The sequence below is a fragment of the Scyliorhinus canicula genome, chromosome 16, assembly GCF_902713615.1.
Source record: "Scyliorhinus canicula chromosome 16, sScyCan1.1, whole genome shotgun sequence".
NCBI lineage: Eukaryota > Metazoa > Chordata > Chondrichthyes > Carcharhiniformes > Scyliorhinidae > Scyliorhinus > Scyliorhinus canicula.
The window spans coordinates 100550508-100571161 of record NC_052161.1 but is presented as its reverse complement, the minus strand read 5'-3'; the positions used below and the strand labels follow the sequence as shown (position 1 = coordinate 100571161).

The 20654-nt window shown below is 48.9% G+C and overlaps 1 protein-coding gene and 1 long non-coding RNA gene across 2 annotated transcripts in view; one reads left to right on the top strand and one right to left on the bottom strand.

The window, feature by feature from the left end:
* The window catches only part of hp1bp3 (heterochromatin protein 1, binding protein 3), a 32159-nt gene extending 28252 nt beyond the window's left edge, over positions 1-3907 (bottom strand). The window contains exon 1 of the mRNA XM_038821269.1: positions 3746-3907. Within this exon, the coding sequence (XP_038677197.1) occupies positions 3746-3862 (117 nt within the window). The 5' untranslated portion in view covers positions 3863-3907. The remainder of the gene's footprint in view (positions 1-3745) is intronic.
* Positions 3908-4061: 154 nt separating this feature from the next.
* Positions 4062-16103, top strand: LOC119979274. The gene is made up of 3 exons (XR_005463693.1): positions 4062-4152; positions 15581-15675; positions 15884-16103. It is a non-coding gene; the product is annotated as an uncharacterized LOC119979274 (long non-coding RNA).
* Positions 16104-20654: the final 4551 nt, after the last annotated feature.

The following is a 20654-nucleotide window of genomic DNA, read 5'->3' as shown; positions in this document are numbered from 1 at the left end:
TGCAAATAAGGATGCAAAGCCAATGTGTGATACATGCAGGGAGGTACTGGCAAATGTGAGGAAAAGTTTTAGATTTTGAAAGCGAAGTGGTGGGTGAACTATTCCTTTTGAGGTCGAGACCACAGAGTCAGTTATTAACTTACAGCCAACTCAAAATGGAAAGTCTAAGCTGCTGTACCTGACCTGTAGTACCACATTAAAAACATGCCAAAAGTCAGCATTCTGGAACAGCATCCCCCAGGAGTGCATTTTGTTGCTATTGCCCTTCACGACAACCTACATGTGCAAGGTTATTTTCTATTATCACAAAGATGAAGACGGCACAAAGGAACTGGCTGAAATCTGCACCTGCTGTGCACATTTTCCTCTCCTGTGAACCTGATTGGAATGAGATTGGGGGGACCAAGCAGGCTACCCATTCGCATTAAAAGTAAGCGAAAGTGGTGTGTGTCGCGATGTTGGCCGGCCATAGTTGACCGGTTCGGAAAAGTGAATCCCGGGAAAAGAAGATCGAAAAACAATGCAGTAAATGATGAAAAGCTTGGTTTAAATAGTAGGTTTTAAAGGAGGAAAGAGAACTAGAAATATTTGGAAAGAAAATCCAGAGCTTGCAGCTTCAGCAGCTGAAGGCACAGCTGCCAATGGAGAGGTGGGGATTTGCAAGAGGGGGTAGGGTAGGGGGGAAAGAGTGTGTGTGGGGGGTAGGGGGGAAAGAGTGTGTGGGGGGTAGGGGGGAAAGAGTGTGTGGGGGGTAGGGGGGAAAGAGTGTGGGGGGGGTAGGGGGGAAAGAGTGCGTGGAGGGTAGGGGGGAAAGAGTGCGTGGAGGGTAGGGGGGAAAGAGTGCGTGGGGGGTAGGGGGGAAAGAGTGCGTGGGGGAAAGTGTGCGTGGGGGGTAGGGGGGAAAGAGTGCGGGGGTGGGTTGGGGGGTAAGAGTGCGGGGGTGGGTTGGGGGGTAAGAGTGCGGGGGGGGGTTGGGGGGTAAGAGTGCGGGTTGGGGGGTAAGAGTGCGGGTTGGGGGGTAAGAGTGCGGGTTGGGGGGTAAGAGTGCGGGTTGGGGGGTAAGAGTGCGGGGGGGTTGGGGGGTAAGAGTGCGGGGGGGGTTGGGGGGAAAGAGTGCGGGGGGGGGGTTGGGGGGAAAGAGTGCGGGGGGGGTTGGGGGGATAGAGTGCGGGGGGGGTTGTTGGGGGGGATAGAGTGCGGGGGGATTGTTGGGGGGAAAGAGTGCGGGGGGATTGTTGGGGGGAAAGAGTGCGGGGGGGGGTGGGGGGAAAGAGTGCGGGGGGGGGTTGGGGGGAAAGAGTGCGGGGGGGGTTGGGGGGAAAGAGTGCGGGGGGTTGTTGGGGGGAAAGAGTGCGGGGGGGTTGGGGGGAAAGAGTGCGTGGGGGAAAGTGTGCGTGGGGGTTAGGGGGGAAAGAGTGCGGGGGTGGGTTGGGGGGGAAAGAGTGCGGGGGGGTTGGGGGGAAAGAGTGCGGGGGGTTGTTGGGGGGAAAGAGTGCGGGGGGTTGTTGGGGGGAAAGAGTGCGGGGGGTTGTTGGGGGGAAAGAGTGCGGGGGGTTGTTGGGGGGAAAGAGTGCGGGGGGGTTGGGGGGAAAGAGTGCGGGGGGGGTTGGGGGAAAGAGTGCGGGGGGGGGTTGGGGGGAAAGAGTGCGGGGGGTTGTTGGGGGGAAAGAGTGCGGGGGGTTGTTGGGGGGAAAGAGTGTGGGGGGGGGGTTGGGGGGAAAGAGTGCATGGGGGAAAGTGTGCGTGGGGGGTAGGGGGGAAAGAGTGCGGGGGGGGGTTGGGGGGAAAGAGTGCGGGGGGGGTTGTTGGGGGGAAAGAGTGCGGGGGGGGGTGGGGGGAAAGAGTGCGGGGGGGGGTTGGGGGGGAAAGAGCGCGGGGGGGTGTTGGGGGGAAAGAGCGCGGGGGGGGGTTGGGGGGGAAAGAGTGCGGGGGGGGGGTTGGGGGAAAGAGTGCGGGGGGGGGTTGGGGGGAAAGAGCGCGGGGGGGGTTGGGGGGGAAAGAGCGGGGGGGGTTGGGGGGGAAAGAGCGCGGGGGGGTTGGGGGGAAAGAGCGCGGGGGGGGGGTGGGGGGAAAGAGTGGCGGTGGGGTGGGGGGAAAGAGTGGCGGTGGGGTGGGGAGAAAGAGTGGCGGTGGGGTGGGGAGAAGAGTGGCGGTGGGGTGGGGAGAAAGAGTGGCGGTGGGGTGGGGAGAAAGAGTGGCGGTGGGGTGGGGAGAAAGAGTGGCGGTGGGGGTGGGGAGAAAGAGTGGCGGTGGGGTGGGGAGAAAGAGTGGCGGTGGGGTGGGGAGAAAGAGTGGCGGTGGGGTGGGGAGAAAGAGTGGCGGTGGGGTGGGGAGAAAGAGTGGCGGTGGGGTGGGAGAAAGAGTGGCGGTGGGGTGGGGGAAAGAGTGGCGGTGGGGTGGGGGAAAGAGTGGCGGTGGGGTGGGGGAAAGAGTGGCGGTGGGGTGGGGGAAAGAGTGGCGGTGGGGTGGGGGAAAGAGTGGCGGTGGGGTGGGGGAAAGAGTGGCGGTGGGGTGGGGGAAAGAGTGGCGGTGGGGGGGGGGAAAGAGTGGCGGTGGGGTGGGGGAAAGAGTGGCGGTGGGGTGGGGGAAAGAGTGGCGGTGGGGTGGGGGAAAGAGTGGCGGTGGGGTGGGGGAAAGAGTGGCGGTGGGGTGGGGGAAAGAGTGGCGGTGGGGTGGGGGAAAGAGTGGCGGTGGGGTGGGGGAAAGAGTGGCGGTGGGGGGGGGGGAAAGAGTGGCGGTGGGGTGGGGGAAAGAGTGGCGGTGGGGTGGGGGAAAGAGTGGCGGTGGGGTGGGGGAAAGAGTGGCGGTGGGGTGGGGGAAAGAGTGGCGGTGGGGTGGGGGAAAGAGTGGCGGTGGGGTGGGGGAAAGAGTGGCGGGTGGGGTGGGGGGAAAGAGTGGCGGTGGGGTGGGGGGAAAGAGTGGCGGTGGGGTGGGGGGAAAGAGTGGCGGGTGGGGTGGGGGAAAGAGTGGCGGTGGGGTGGGGGGAAAGAGTGGCGGTGGGGTGGGGGGAAAGAGTGGCGGTGGGGTGGGGGGAAAGAGTGGCGGTGGGGTGGGGGGAAAGAGTGGCGGTGGGGTGGGGGAAAGAGTGGCGGTGGGGTGGGGGGAAAGAGTGGCGGTGGGGTGGGGGGAAAGAGTGGCGGTGGGGTGGGGGGAAAGAGTGGCGGTGGGGTGGGGGGAAAGAGTGGCGGTGGGGTGGGGGGAAAGAGTGGCGGTGGGGTGGGGGGGAAAGAGTGGCGGTGGGGTGGGGGAAAGAGTGGCGGTGGGGTGGGAAAGAGTGGTGGTGGGAAAGAGTGGTGGTGGGAAAGAGTGGTGGTGCGGTGGGGGAAAGAGTGTGTATGTATGGGGGGTGTGACCAAGTGGGGTTTCCCTCCCAGAGCCCTGCGAATGGCGCATGCTCAGTCCTATTCCTCCTCGACAAAAGCAAACAAACAAATGCGTTCATTCAAAGCACAAACTGGCCACAAACTCCCCCACACCGTAACCCTCCCGCCAACACACCTGGACACATCTGTGCACGGGGTCTTCAGCACAACGCGCCCAATTCTTCCACATTTATTTTAAACAATTGCCGAGGAGGGCGATGGAGCCCCCGAGATTTAAAAAAATCCCAACCACAAAATGGCGCTGCCAGAATAACATTGGGGCCTGAGCGACTCCAGGATCCTGCGGATCGCCCGGGGTTACATTAGAGGCTGCAGCCTTGTGGCGGCAGTGTTGGAGTATCTGGGCCTCCCCTTTCTCCTACCTTTCTGTCTCTATCTTTCTGTCTCTCACAGTCTCTCCGGCCGCTGCTCCCGCTCCACCGCCTCTTTCGCTCGACCGGAAGCACCGTCACCCAACGGACAGTGCGCGCGCCACACATTCAAACAAAAACAAAACCTGTTCCAAAATTCAAAACCGCACACGTGGCGCGGTATCCACCCGGCGGGCAGTCTGAAGGCTTCCAAACAACTTCTTACTTAAAAAAAAAGTCCGCGTCTTTTTGCAACCACCGTTTATTTTATTTCTGACCTCAGCAGGATGGCGTCCGGGGGGGAGGGGGTTTCCCCTCACCAAGATGGCAGCCGACAGCCGTTGCTGCTCTCAGGTACAACGCAGGGGGTGTGCGCCCCGCACAAAGATGGCGGCGAGGAGGTGTTGTCACTTCCACAGGTAGGGGAGAGGCTTATTTTGCCCCCCAACAAAATGGCGCACTATTTTCAAATTGCATTGCGTTTGGATTTTTTGTTTGAAAGCTTATTCGCTTTAAGTGACATGAAGCATGTCATTTTTTCCGCTGTAAATGTTAAGTTGGGCGGCGAACAAGAAAGGGAGTTTCGGATCTGCCGTAGGGAATGAAATCAGGCTGCTTTCACTCTAGATCAGGAACCTCGCACTCCGCAGCCTGTTTTCAATTGTTGTGAAACAGTTTGTTCCATCCCGGCTTGGATTTATCTCATTTAAAAGAGGAGAGTTTGAGCAGCCAATATGAGGCAGGGGGTGGTGTTTGTTCATTGTAATCAAAGCAGCAGCTCCAACTGCTTCGTCGCCAACCTATCAGCTCGCACAGTTTACATTCAAAACAGCCAATTAAACGGTCAGCACATCCTCACTTCCTCAGACACAGCGGTCAGTGCATCTTTTCAGGACATGGTTTAACAAAACAAGAATAGGCACATGTGCCAATTAAGTAATACCCACAACACAATTGTACTGAAGCGCCTCAGCGTGCAATACTCCCCTCGGTCGACAACTTAAATACCACTAAAAAAATTAATTTAGAATATCCAATTTTTTTTCCAATTAAGGGACAATTTAGCGTGGACAATCCACCTACCCTGCACATCATTTTGGACTGTGAGGGTGAAACCCACGCAGGCACGGGGAGAATGCAAACTCCACACGGACACTGATCCAGTGCTGGGATCGAACGGGTCCTCAGTGCCGTGACGCAGCAGTGCTACCACTGCACATTTTGTAATGACCATTTTGAGATGTTTATGTCATGTTCATTCAATTGTATTGAAACACCTAGTGCAACATAGTCGATGTAGGAAACCTGAATATTATGGCACCATAATGGCCATGTTGAAAGGTTTGTAATGTTCTTTCAGACATTTTATAAATAAAGTATATTTCTGCAAAAAAAATTAAGTAGCAAATCATCCAGATGTTCTTACAATCTGTTTTTTTTAAAAAGAGGTTTAAAATAAATTTAAGTGGGAGATTTTAATGACACAAATAAAATTGAATCAATAGTTCATCGGGCTTGATTTTAATGTGTGTAGTAAACAAGCAGCAATTATGGTTTTAGACTTTTTGTTCTTTTCAAATATAATGTTTTAAAAATATAAATTTAGAGTATCCAATTAATTTTTTCCAATTAAGGGGAAATTTAGCATGGTCAATCCACCTAGCCTGCACATCTTTGGGTTGTGGGGGCGAAACCCATGCAAACATAGGGAGAATGTGCAAACTCCACACAGACAGTGAGCCAGAATCAAACCTGGGACCTCGGCACCGTGAGCCAGCAGGGCTAACCCACTGCGCCACCATGCTGCCCGAGACAAAATATTTTTAATAGCTTGAATTGTCATTTAATTGCTATGAAATATGAAAAATATATGGTGTTGGTCACTTCTGCATGCTTGTGAGATGTTACACTATTAATAGACAACATGAATACAATTACTGAATAGAAATGTTTTACAACAACAATCTATATAATACCTTCAACATAAATAAACATGAGGGGGAGGAGGGGGAAAGTTTAATAAAAAACATAAATAAACATCCAAAGGTGCTCCATAGGAGAATTTAAGAAACAAAGTATGACACCTTGCCACATAAAAGATTGGTCAAGTCTTCCACTCCACACAGTGCCCCAGCCTGGTTGGATGATCTTATGAGTTCCTATATTTGGAGAAGGTCAAGGACACCATGAAGGGGATCAGTTGAAGGGTTCTACCGAAGATGGCAGCCACTCATTTCCTTTAGTCACCATCAGTTGTTAAGGGGATTTTAGTTTAATGTTGGGTCAAGGTTGGATGTGTTTTTGAATATTGATTGTGCTCTTTTTACAGTGTAACTTGAAGCTTCTGCTTTATATTATATAATTGTGTTATTTTGTTATAAATGAAAAAGTTTTCAATAAAAATATATATTTTTAAAAGTTTTGTCAAAAAGGGAAATTCGAAGGAATGTCTTAAAGGACGAAAGTAGAAGCCAGCACTTGGGCTGAGGAAACTTAGGCAGTTAAATTGGGATATTCAAAAACTGTTTGATAAGGCACCCACAAAAGGCTACATAATAAAATAAGAGCATGGATAAAGGATTGGTTAACTGATAGAAAGGATAAGAGGGGCATTTACAGGATGGCAACTTGTAACTAGTGGAGTGCCACAGAGATCAGTGCTGGAGCCACAATCATTAAATGATTTGGAAGAGGGAAGTGACTGCCTTCACTAGGTTTATGTAATTAGGTGGGAAGGCAAGTGATGAGGGTAACACAAAGTCTACAGAGGGATATAGACTGAATAAAATAGAATACCTACACCTGCCCTTGGAAAGAGCACCTACTTAAGCCCACGCGTCCAACCTTTTTTCTTAACCCAGTAACCCCACCTAACCACACAAATGCACAAATCATTGTCAACATGCAAGTTCAGCACATAATAGGAAAATGTTGGCCTTGATTTCAACAGGAATGGAATGTAAAAATAGGAAAGTCTTGCTAAAACTACACAAGGCACTAGTTAGACCACATCTGGAATATTAGATTGATTCCATTAAGGAGGGATTTTCCTGTGAGATGTTGAGTAAATTGGACCTGTACTTATTGGAGTTTATTTGAATGAGAGGTGACCTTATTAAGACATATGGGATTCTCAGTGGGCTTGCCAGGGTAGAAGCTGAGGGGTTGTTTCCCTTTATGGGAGAGTTGAGGACCAGAGGGCATAATCTCAGAGTAAGAGGTCACGCATTTAAGTCAGAGTTGAGGAGGAATTTCTTCTCTGCAGGGTAGTGAATCTGTGGAATTTGTTTACTGCAGAGAGCTGTAGAGCTGGGTCGTTAAGTATGTTGAAGGCTTAGATAGACAGAGTTTTAATCAGTAAGGGTTATGGGGATAAGGCAGGAAAGTGGAGATGAGAATTATCACATCAGATCAGCCATGATCTCATTGAATTGTGGAACAAACTCAATGGGCCAAATGGCCGACATCTGCTCCTTTGCCTTATGAAAATGCATAAGATGTCAAATATTTGATTAAAGATGGCTCTTGGAAATTTGTCTTCCTGAGAGATCCTCACCCTGTTGGCTCTTTCATGGTCATTACTCTCCCTCAACCCCAAATCCACTTTTCTGTTGTTTAAGTTCTCCTGATTTAACAGTGGGTGCATTTTAGCCCAAACATCAAGTTACCTTAAACGGCTTCTCGACAGTTCAATACTCAATCTTTACCTTGTGAACTCTGGAAGACCTGGAGAACGATTCACCTGAGGATTCATCTGAGGAAGGAGCTGCGCTCCAAAAGCTAGTGATTCAAAACAAACCTTTTGGACTTCATCCTGATGTTGTAAGACTTCTTACTGTGCTCACCCCAGTCCAAAGCCGGTATCTCCATGTCATCTCTGCCTACTCAAGGATGGGAGCATCCACAACCCTCTGGAGTCGAGAATTCCAAAGATTTACAACCCTCTTAGTGAAGAAACGTCTCATAAATAATCATTATTGTTATTAGCCTTAGTCTGTGCCCCCGTCCAGGGCAAACAACCTATCGGTGTCCACCCTCTCAAGTCTAATCTTTCAATTAGGTCACCTCTCATTCTTCTAAACTCCACAGAGTATACAGCAAATTTACTCAGCCTCTCATCAAGGATAACCCAGGAATCAATCCAATCAACCTTCGCTGCACAGCCTCCGAAGCAAGAATATTCTTTCTTCGATGTGGAGACCAAACTACACACACTACTCCAGGTGTGGTCTCACCAAAGCCCTAGCTCGGTGGCTGGATGGCTAGTTTGTGATGCAGAACAATGACAATAGCGTGGGTACAATTCCCAGCTGAGGTTATCCATTAAGGCCCCGCCTTCTCAACCTTCTTCCTCACCTTGAGGTGTGGTGATCCTCAGGTTGAATCACCACCAGTCAGCTCTCTCTCAAAGGGCCTATGATCCTCTGGAACAATGGTGATTTTATACAATTGTACCGAAACTTCCTTTTTTTTGTTTACTCTAATCCCTTTGCAATAAAAGTGAACATGTCACTTGCCTTCACTTGGTATACAGGCATGCTAACTTTGTGTTCCTTGTATAGAACAGCGTAGTACAGGCCCTTCGGCCCTCGATGTTGCGCCGACCTGTGAAACCACTCAAAAGCCCATCTACACTATTCCCTTATCATCCATATGTCTATCCAATGACCATTTGAATGCCCTTATTGTTGGCGAGTCCACTACTGTTGCAGGCAGGGCATTCCATGCCATTACTACTCTCGGAGTAAAGAACCTACCTCTGACATCTGTCCTGTATCAATCTCCCCTCAATTTAAAGCTATGTCCCTTCGTGCTAGACATCACCATCCGAGGAAAAAGGGTCTCACTGTCCACCCTATCTAATCGTCTGATCATCTTGTATGCCTCAATTAAGTCACCTCTTAACCTTCTTCTCTCTAACGAAAACAGCCTCAAGTCCCTCAGCCTTCCCTCATGAGATCTTCCCTCCATACCAGGCAACATTCTGGTAAATCTCCTCTGCACCCTTTCCAATGCTTCCACATCCTTTCTATAATGCGGCGACCAGAATTTCACACAATACTCCAAATGCGGCCGCACCAGAGTTTTGTACAGCTGCAACATGACCTCATGGCTCCGAAACTCAATCCCTTTACCAATAAAAGCTAACACACCGTACGCCTTCTTAACAACCCTCTCAACCTGGGTAGCAACTGTCAGGGATCTATGTACATGGACACCAAGATCTCTCTGCTCATCCACACTACCAAGAATCTTCCCATTAGCCCAGTACTCTGTCTTCCTGTTATTCCTTCCAAAATGAATCACCTCACACTTTTCTGCATTAAGCTCCATTTGCCACCTCTCAGCCCAGCTCTGCAGCTTATCTATGTCCCTCCATAACTTGTAACATCCTTCCGCACTGTCGACAACGCCACCAACTCTAGTGTCATCTGCAAATTTACTCACCCATCCTTCTACGCCCTCCTCCAGGTCATTTATAAAAATGACAAACAGCAGTGGCCCCAAAACAGATCATTGTGGTACACCACTAGTCACTGGACTCCAGTCTTAACATTTCCCATCAACCACCATCCTTTGTCTTCTTCCAGCTAGCCAATTTCTGATCCAGACTGCTAAATCACCCTGAATCCCATGCCTCCGTATTTTCTGCAATAGCCTACCGTGGGGAACCTTATCAAACGCTTTACTGAAATCCATATACACCACATCAACTGCTTTACCCTTATCCACCTGTTTGGTCACCTTCTCAAAGAACTCAATAAGGTTTTTGAGGCACGACCTACCCTTCACAAAACCATGTTGACTATCTCTAATCAAATTATTCCTTTCCAGATGATTATACATCCTATCTCTTATAAACCTTTCCAAGACTTTGCCCACAACAGAAGTAAGGCTCACTGGTCTATAGTTACCGGGGTTGTCTCTACTCCACCTCTTGAACAACGGGACATTTGCTATCCTCCAGTCTTCTGGCACTATTCCTGTAGACAAAGATGACTTAAAGATCAAAGCCAAAGGCTCAGCAATCTCCTCCCTAGCTTCCCAGAGAATCCTAGGATAAATCCCATCCGGCCCAGACAACTTATCTATTTTCACTCTTTCCAGATTTTCTAACTCCTCCTTATGAACCTCAAGCCCTTTTCATGTAGTAGCCTGTATCTCAGTATTCTCCTCGACAACATTGTCTTTTTCCTGCGTGAATACTGATGAAAAATATTCATTTAGCACTTCTCCCATCTCCTTGGACTCCACGCAATTCCCACTACTGTCCTTGACTGGCCCTACTCTTACCCTAGTCATTCTTTTATTCCTGACATATCTATAGAAAGCTTTAGAGTTATCCTTGAACCTACCTGCCAAAGACTTCTCATGTCCCCTCCTGGCTCTTCTTAGCTCTCTCTAAGTCCTTCCTAGCTAACTTGTAACTCTTGAGTGCCCTAACTGAACCTTCAAGTCCCATCTTTACATAAGCCTCCTTCTTCCTCTTGACAAGTTCGCTTGACCACTTCCTCCCTGCCTGACAGGTACATACTTATCAAGGACACGTAGTAGCTGTTCCTTGAATAAGGTCCACATTTCCATTGTGCCCATCCCCTGCAATTTCCCACCCATCCAATACATCCAAGACTCAGAGTATTCTGCCTTCCTACCCTCCAATTGCTATCTTAAAAAAGGAGGGGGAGAGAGGGGGAGAGGGGGAGAGGGGGGGAGGGGGGGGAGGGAGAGGGGGGGAGGGGGGGGAGAGGGGGGGAGGGGGAGGGAGAGGGGGAGGGGGAGGGAGAGGGGGAGGGGGAGGGAGAGGGGGAGGGGGGGAGGGAGGGGGAGGGAGGGGGGGGGAGGGAGGGGGGGAGGGGGAGGGAGGGGGGGAGGGGGAGGGAGGGGGGGAGGGGGAGGGAGGGGGGAGGAGGGAGGGAGGGGGAGGGAGGGGGGAGGAGGGAGGGAGGGGGAGGGAGGGAGGGGGAGGGAGGGAGAGGGAGGGGGGGGAGGGAGGGGGAGGGAGGGGGGGGAGGGAGGGGGAGGGAGGGGGGGGAGGGAGGGGGGGGAGGGAGGGGGAGGGAGGGGGGAGGGAGGGGGAGGGAGGGGGGGGGGAGGGGGAGGGAGGGGGGGAGGGAGGGGGGAGGGGGAGGGAGGGGGGGGAGGGAGGGGGGGAGGGGGAGGGAGGGGGGGGAGGGAGGGGGGGAGGGGGAGGGAGGGGGGGGGAGGGGGAGGGAGGGGGGGGGAGGGAGGGGGAGGGAGGGGGGGGAGGGAGGGGGGGGAGGGGGAGGGAGGGGGGGGGAGGGGGAGGGAGGGGGGGGAGGGGGGGGAGGGGGGAGGGAGGGGGGGAGGGGGGGGGGAGGGGGGGGGGGGAGGGAGGGGGGGAGGGGGGAGGGGGGAGGGGGGGGGGGAGGGGGGAGGGGGGGAGGGGGGGGAGGAGAAACCCACGCAACACGGGGAGAATGTGCAAACTCCACACGGACAGTGACCCATGGCCGGATCGAACCTGGGACCTTGCTGCTGTGAGGCAGCAGTGCTAACCACCGCGCTGCCCAATCTAATTGCTATCTTGTTGCCAACTCACTTAACCTGGATGTATCTCTTTGCAACCTCCTGTGTCCTCACTGATTGGATTCCTCACCTAGCTTTATATCAGCAGCAAAATTGTATACATTTAACTCACATTAATATAGGAAGATTGTAGATTCTATAGATTCAAAGAGCAGAAGAGAGAAGGACCCGGTAACAGATAGTAGCATCTGAAAGAGCTGTCCAATCCATGGCTCCAGAGGAGACCAACCGCAGGCTTTCCCCATCGTTGACGGTGGGATATTTGTGGAGTCTCCTCCTCATTAATTGTCTGCCACCATTCGCGACTGGGTGTGGCAGGATTGTAGCGCTTTGATCAGGTCACTTGGTGTGGAAATCACTTGGCTCTATCTTGTGTATGTTGCTCCCAATGTTTGGCGTAGAAGTAGTCCTGTGTTGTAACTCAACCAGGTTGGCACCTCATTTTCAGGTACACGTGGTGCTGCTGTTAGTATGCAATCCCCCCTGCCCCCATCCGCATTGCAGCCCCAGTAACACTAAGAGCACATTCGCTGGCTCTGCTGGGACTGCAAGCCAGCCCAATGGATTATGGACCCCGTGAACTTGGGCAGAGAACTCAGGGGTTGGTTGGCACCCACCTTATTTTACATGCACCCAGTCAAAAAGACACCTGGCAGGGCAGGTAAAATCCAGCCCCAAGTTTCATTAAGGCCATGAAATCAATGGTTTAATCCACTATAAGCTCACGATGGCAGGGGCTTCTTCACAAGTGCAAGAAAGAGAAGCTCTTTTTTGATAGTTTTTCAGTTGTTGAGGTAACTTTGTGATCACAAACAAGAATTGAAAGAAGAGCTGCAGTCAACATGAAATGAAAATGAAGATGACCTCCGGTATTGTGATGTGGGGGGGAAGACACGGAAGAGGTGACTCCCGCTGGATTACTGACCTTTTTTCCCCTTTTCTTAGTCCCATAGATTGTTTACTCTCGAAAACCCACTTAGTTATTCTAATAAAGGTTGTGTATGCCCCCATAAAAATCAGGGAAAAGGCAGCTCGGAGCAGAATCCCATCGACGGAATCCGAGGCCTCACAGAGCTCATCAGTGGGTAAAATGGCAGAGTCAGTTTCTGGTGCGGCTAAAGTGCTTCCTCATACCTTGGCGAAGGAATTTGAAAATCACTGATGGATTATGTCGGAAGACCTCAAGAAATAAATCGAAGAGGCCTCGGCCCCCATTTGAGCAGCTCTGGGGAAATCTAATCAGACATTTGAAGCCCAGGACGCCACAAAGATATAGAGGTGGTCTTGTCGGGCCACAGCGATTGGATTGCTGCGCTGGAATCGGAACTGTCTTTGGTGATCAAAACAAATAGATTGTTTAGAGCCAAGATGAATGACTAGAAAATAGGTCTAGGAAGTCAAATATTCAGATTGCTGGATTGCCAGAGGGGATGGAGGGTCCAGTGCCCATAGAACCTCAGTACCTTTTGGGCATGTTCGGCAACATGGTGGGTGAGGGTGGATTCACATCACCCCCCCTCCCCCCCGGATTGGACTGAGCCCATCGTACACTTTGGCAAGGCCTCATCCTGAAGGTCCACTGCGTGCAGTGATAGTGAGGGAAGGTTTTGCGAGGGGAAAAGGAGCACTGTGACTTTAAGTGGGATGGCCACTCCATCAGGTACTATCAGGACTTGGGTGCACAGCTAGGAAGGAAAAGGGCTGCGTTCACCCTATATAAGAGGGTAGTTACTTTCGAAGGAAAATACTATTTCTTTGACGTGCCGTGAGAGGCAGTCTATTGTTAAAAGACACGTGTTGAGCACGGTGTAATTGGGTTTTTCAGTTCTGTCGATGAGCATGTTGAATTGTTCTACATATTTGCTCTGTTGTTTTCTTGTTAGGGTGGGGTTCTTACAGTTCTTGTTTAGATGGGGGTTTTACACTCTGTGGAGTTTTGTTTTTATAATATATAACTTCCTCTCGGTGTGCAAGATGTATGGTGTTTTGTTGTTTACTTCTGTTTTTCTTCTCCAATCGGGGTCCTCCCTGCTAATTTACGAGTTAGTTTATGGGAGGAGTTTTGAGGGGTTTGCTGCAGCTCATTTTAGTAGTTTGTAGATAATGGGCTGAGAGTTGTTGTTTTGTTTGGGTTTGTTAGGCGTAGGCTTCAGTAGTTTTTGTTTGCCTTGCTTCTATTTGTATTTGGGTGTGGTTTTATTCCAGGACAACGGTGTTGGGGGAGGGGGTAGTTTGCTGACGGTGTCTGCGGATTTGTTTTGTCCAGTCCTTGCTCACTGAGAATTTAATCTCCGATGTGGTGATTTTACAAGAGTCCCATTTGCTGATTAGAGACAAAACTAGGCTGTGCAAGGGGTTGGTAGGGCAGATCTTTCATTCAGGTTTTGATGGTAGGGCCAGGGATATGGCGATTTTAATTTGAAGAGTTCAATTTTCGACCTCTAAGATTATAGCCAACTGCAATACTCGATAAGTTGGCGAGGCGGTGGCCTGGTGGTATTGTCATGACTAGTAAACCAGAGACCCAGAGTGATGCTCTGGGGACCCAGGTTCAAAACCCGCCACTGCAGATGGTGAAATTTGAATTCAATATAAATCTGGAATTAAAATTCTAGTGATGACCATGAACCCATTGTCCATTGTTGTAAAAACCCATCTGGTTCACTGATGTGCTTTAGGGAAGGAAATCTGCCATCTTTACCTGGTCTGACCTACAAGTGATTCCAAATCCACAGCAATGTGGCTGACTCTTAACTGCCCCCGCAAGGGCAATTAGAGATGGGCAATAAACGCTGGCACAGCCTGCGGCGTCTATGTCCAGTGAACAAATTTTAAAAAAGTTAATATCTATGGTTCCCTGGTGGTCATGGTTAAAATTTACAATTATTAACAATAAGTCAAGTTACTTGCCAAGGTGCTGGGGCTTCGGCTGGAGCCTTGCCTCTCAAATATAATCGTGGAGTTTCAGATGGGCTTTGTGAAAGGTCGACAATTGCTAGCCAATATACATTGCCTGTTAAATATTGTCCTTCCCCCCGCCCCGCCTCAGTGCCCGAACCGAAGGTGCTTGTATTTCTGGATGCTGAAAAGATATTTGATAGAGTGGAGTGGGAGTATTTATTTGAAATTCTTGGGAGGCTTGGTTTTGGCCACAAATTTATTTCTTGGGGTTTTCGACTGTATAAGGCACCCATTGCCAGTGTTCGTACGAGGCAGGGGTGTCTACTGTCCTCACTCTTGTTTGTTCTGGCAATACAGCCTCTTGCTTTAGAGAGGAGGTCCTCTGTTAAGCGGAAGGGGATTAATCAGGGAGGGGTGGAGCAACAGGTATCCCTTTAAGCAGCTGACCTACTTCTCCATATTATGGGTGCAGTAACCTCAGTGGACCACAAAATGAAGTTGCTTGGCACTTTTGGCTCTTTCTCTGGATACAAGTTGAACTTAGGCAAGAGTGAATGCTTCCCGGTTCATCCCTCTGGGAGGAGAGCCCAACTGGGAGTTACGGTTTTGCCTTGCCAAAACATGCTTTTGTTATCTGGAGGTCTGGGTGGCCCACAGCTGGGCCTCACTTCATAAATTAAATGACTCCAGCCTGGTTAGTGGTATTAGAATCATAGAATTTACAGCGCAGAAGGAGGCCATTCAGCCCATCGAGTCTGCACCAGCTCTTGGAAAGAGCACCCTACCCAAGGTCAACAACTCCACCCTATCCCCATAACCCAGTAACCCCACCCAACACTAAGGGCAATTTTGGACACTAAGGGCAATTTATCATGGCCAATCCACCTAACCTGCACATCTTTGGACTGTGGGAGGAATCCGGAGGAAACCCACGCACACACGGGGAGGATGTGCAGACTCCGCACAGACAGTGACCCAAGCCGGAATCGAACCTGGGACCTTTGAGCTGTGAAGCGATTGTGCTAACCACAATGCCACCGTGCTGGTATTAAGGTGGACTTGTAGAGGTGGAACAACCTCCCCCTACCCTTGGTGGGTAGGATTCAATCCCGAGATTTTTATTTCTCTTCCGGTGTCTCCCTACTTTTCTCCCCAAATCCTTTTTTATTAAGGTCAACATTGTTTATTTGGGTGGGTAAGACCCCAGAATCAGTAGTGTTCTGCTCCACTGGGACAATCGGTAGGGGGCGGGGGATTCAAAAGCTGCAATTTTTCTTCAGAAAATCTTGTTGTGGTTTAGTGATCCCAGGTCCATATAGGAACAAATGGAAGCATGCTCCTACACTACCTCTAATCTTCATGCAATAGTTACTACAAATTGTCTTTTTTCCCTGCAAGGTTTTCCTCGTGTCCCATGGTGGCCTCCTTCTTGAGAATTTGGAAGCAGATTATGCAGCATTTCAAGCTCCTTTGTCGATCTTCGCTGGCCCCCCGTATGTATTAATCACCTTTTCCTACCAGCTGGTTTAGACTCGACATTTACATTTTGGGAAGGGAAGAGTCCCGAGTAGTTTGGGGAGCAGTTCGTGGAGGGGATGTTTCCTAGTTTTAAAGAGTTAGTTCCAGCTACCCAGATCCAATCTTTTTAGATATTTGAAACTTTGCGATTTTCACGCAAAACCTTTTCCTCCTTTCCTTTAGCGTAACCCTCTTCCCCGATGAAGAGGATTCTGTCCCTGGCTAGGCCTGACTGTGTGTGTGTGTGGCGAATTTTGCTTGGGAGGAGGTCTCCCACTCCGCCTAGTGCCTCTGCTTGGCTGGGTGACCCAATGTCATTTCTGCGTTTGGAGAAGGTCAAGTTCATCATCGGTCGGTGGAGAGGTTCGACCCAAGATGGCATCCATTTATTTCCTTTTTTAAGCGGTTAGTCACCATCAGCTGTTAAGGGGTTTAGATTAGATTTATTATCATGTATATTAGTTATTTAGTGGTGGTGTGTAATTTTATCTATTACATTTTTTTATCTCCCTTCTATTGTATTTTTTGGTTTGATTGTTTCGGCTTGTTTTGATTATGAACACTTTTTAAATAAACATGAGCTGGTCACTTCGGGATGACTGTGTGGCCATTTACTTAGAACATATTTGGACACTGGTATTAGGTATTAGTATCGGTATAGGGGCTGGTTTAGCTCACTGAGCTAAATCGCTGGCTTTTAAAGCAGACCAAGCAGGCAGGCAGCACTGTTCGATTCCCGTACCAGCCTCCCCGAACAGGCGCCGGAATGTGGTGACTAGGGGCTTTTCACAGTAACTTAATTGAAGCCTACTCGTGACAATAAGCGATTTTCATTTCAGTGTTATGCTACAGCATTGCTTGTTACCAAGAGTAAATTAAGATCAAAATTTACATCTATAAGCATTTCTTTTTCTTTTCTTTTGTGATTCATTAATGACTTTCCTTGTAACCTGTGGGTCCATATGAACTATAAGCCTGAGTAGAGGACAGTAAAGGATACACGTGAACATTCTGGATGGCAATGCAATGATAGCAGATCCACTGGATAGGCTACCAAACAGTAATGGTAATGCAGGGCACAGTATAAATCAGAAAAAAGAGGGGTGCACGTAACAAGGGCAATGCAATGATCATGGGGGATTTCTGTCTACACATAGATTGGGTGAACCTAATTAGCACTAATGCTGTGGAGGAATGTGTAGAAGGTTTTCTTTCAGTATATCGAGGAACCAACTAGAGAATGGTCTTTTTTAGATCTACCATTGCGCTAGAAAAAAGGCTGATTAATAACCTCATTGGAATGGAGCCTTTAGGGAAGAGTGACCATAATATGATAGAAGTTTATATTTGTAAGTGATGTAGTTCAATCCTTAACTAAGATCTTAAATCTAAACAAAGGAAATTATAAAGGCATGAGGGGTAAATTGGCTACGGTAGATTGGGAAACAACATTAAAAAGGTATGATGGTAGACACATAATAGCAATGAATTGCAACATATTTACATTCCTTTGAGTCACAGAAACCCAGAAGGAAAGGTGATCCAACCATGGCTAACAAGAGAAGTAAAAGATTGTATTCAAAGGATGAGGCTCATCATGTGGCCAAAACAAGTAATAAGCCGAAGGATTAGGACCATTTTTTAAATTCAGGAAAGGAGGACCAAGAGAATGCGAAAGAAAAAAATAGAATATGACTAGCAAGAAACATAAAAACGGACTGTGAAAGCTTCCAAAGGTGCGTGAAAAAGAAAAGAATTAGCAAAGACAAATGTGGGCCCACTACATGGAGAGACAGGAGAATTTATAATGGCAAATAAGAAAATGGCAGAGAAACAATAGATATTTTATGTCTGACTTATGAAAATACAAAAAAAACTACCAGAATTACCAGGGAACCAAGGGACCGGTGGGAGTGAGGAACTGAACGAAACTGGTATTAGTAAATGTAATAATACTAGAGAAATCAGACTGAAAATTGTAAATCCCCTGGACCTGATGATCTTCATCCCAGACGTTGAAATAGCCAGCGGTGGAGATAGTAGATGCTTTGGTGGTCATCCAAAATTCTATAGACTCTGAAATGGTTCCTGCAGATTGGAAGGTATCAAATGTAACCCCGCTATTTAAGAAAGGAAGGTGAGAAAAAAGGGGAACCATAAATCTGTTAGCCTGACGTCAATAGTGGGGAAAATGTGGCAATCTTTATAAAGGACTTGAGAACTGTATACTTTGAAAATATTGTTAGGTTAGGTGGAGTCAATACGGATTTATGAAAGGGAAATAATGTATGACAAACCTATTTGTTTTTAAGGTGTAACTAGCAGAATAGATAAGGGGGAACCAGTGGATGTGGTGTATTTAGATTTTCAGAAGCTTTTGATAAGGTCCTGCACAAGAGGTTTGAAAACAAAATTACAGCACATGGAATATACTTGCAAGGAGTGTGAACTGGTTAATGGACAGAAAACAAGAGTGTAGGAATAAAGGGGTCACTCTCAGGTTGCCAGGCGTTGATCAATGAGGTATTGAAAGTTGCGGTGCTTGGACCCCATGCCCAATGAGGTTCCAATGAGGTTGTGCTACTTTGGGCAACACGATAGTACAAGTGGATAGCACTGTGGCTTCACAGCGCAGGTGTCCCAGGTTTGATTCCCCGCTGGGACTGTCTGTGCAGAGTCTGCGCGTTCTCCCCCTGTCTGCGTGGGTTTCCTCCGGGTGCTCCGGTTTCCTTCTGCAGTCCAAAGATGTGCAGGTTAGGTGGCTTGGTCATGCTAAATTGCCCTTAATGTCCAAAAAGGTTAGGAGGGGTTATTGGGTTACAGGGATAGGGGGAAGTGAGGGTTTAAGTGGGTTGGTGCAGACTCGATGGGCTGAATGGCCTCCTTCTGCACTGTATGTTCTATGTTCAATTCACAATCTATATCAAAGATTTGGACGTGGGGATCAAATGTAATGGGTGCGATCTACCGACTGCGTTCACCGTGGATGCAAATCCTGTAATTGCCACTAAATCTCACGATCAGCCAAAAATGGGATTTGCGCCGGCAAGATCTCGGTCTTTCCCGCCTCTTTCTGCTCGTGTTCAGGTTCGCCTGGCCCAGAAGGAGCAACCTGATATGATTTATTGAAAAGTATGTATATCATTAAAAGGCCTGACATTGTATTTCCCACCCAGTATATTCAAAACCGAAAACAAGTTGTGATGACCATGCTGGGGCACGGAGGTGCCTGTATCCCCTGGGGGTTGAGGGACTTGCCGGGGTATTGTCTCCCATCAGTGCCCCCTGGTACTGCCAGCGGGAGTACCCTTCTCCATTGAATGGAGGGGGTACCCCTTATCCATGTAGAGCAGGTGGGGGGAGGCGGGTGGTGGTCACCTTCTGCATGTGAAAGTTAGTTGGGGGAGGGGTTCCCTTTATTCACCAGGGTTCAGGGTTCAAAATGTCCATGGGGAAGCCCCTTAAATTTAACTTTAAAGAGGGCGCCCAATCTCAGACTCCCAGCTTTGCTGGCACGGTTAGGACCCCCCACCCCCAACCTGGCTGTGTGATCCTCGCCGGCATTATGAAATTGCACTGAGTGACATTAAATAAGATGAGAAAAGGTGGCTGTGAAGCCAGCAAGTTTCACTCTGCTTTTCTCACTTGATCCAACAGTGTGCAATTTGGGGAAAATTCCATCCACAACTTTTTCAGGTAGCACACAATTGTGTGGAAATGTGACTTGTGAGGAGGATACAAAGAGGCTTCATGGGGATTTAGATGACCAAGTTCAGCAAGAACATGGCAGATGGAATATAATGCAGACAAAATGTGGAGTTATCCACTTTGGTAGGAAGAACAGAAATGCAGTGTGTTTTTTAAATGCTGAGAGATTGTGAAGTGGTTTTTTAATAAATTTAGAGCAACCAATTATTTTTTCCAATTAAGGGCAATTTAGCGTGGCCAAAGATGTGCGGATTAGTTGGATTTGTCACCCTAAATTGCCCTGTAGTGTCCAAAGGTTAGGTGACGTTGCTGGGTTACAGGGATATCATGGAGGCATGGGCTCTTTCAGGGGCCAGAGTAGACTCGATGGGCCGAATGGTCTCCTTCTGCACTGTAAATTCTATAAATATTGGACAGGTCAAGAAACTGGGTAACTGCACAACTGGCTGCTCCATCGCCTCTCCCCCACCACCCTCATCCATCTACTCCCCCACCACCCTCATCCATCTACTCCCCCACCCACCAATTCACTTATCTCCCATCAACCTGGCCGCTAAGTGTCATAAAAGGGGCAATGCTCTGTCTTCCACCCCGACTCCACTTTGCTTCGATGGAGTTCTCCCATGGACACTGTGCTGAGACTGGGCTTGGAAGATCCCAGTAGAAATGGACATCAGTATCAAGTTGTGGGAAGTTTTGAATGCAGCGGCAATCTGACCATCATTGTTGCTGCTCAGAAGATGAGGGCCGAATGTTCTCTCATTCTTGATTCCTCCACCAGAAGAACCCATTTGACTGTAGCCATTCAACCAAATCATGTTACCATTTGAAAAAAACATGATAGGGCCGGTCCTCAAACCTTCTACCTCCGCTGGAACTAAAGTCAAGTTTATGTATTCGGTTATCTCAATTTAACTCTTTAAACCTGGGATTATTTGGTTAAATCTCCACTGCACCCACTCCAAAGCCAACACATTCATCCAAAAAAGTGAACACAGTACTCCAGATAGAGTTTGATTCAAACCCTGTACAAGCACAGCTTCATCCCCATTATATTCCTGCCCTCTTAAGATGAAGATCAAAGTTGCAATTGTGCTTTTGATTGATTTTTGTAACTGCCCATTAGCCTCGAGATTTACATATCTGGGCTCCCAAATCACTTCACTCCTCTATACAGTTCTAAGTCTCAGCATTTAGAAAATGTGTTTAAACAAAATCTTCCTTGGATTTCGAGTGATAACCTCAC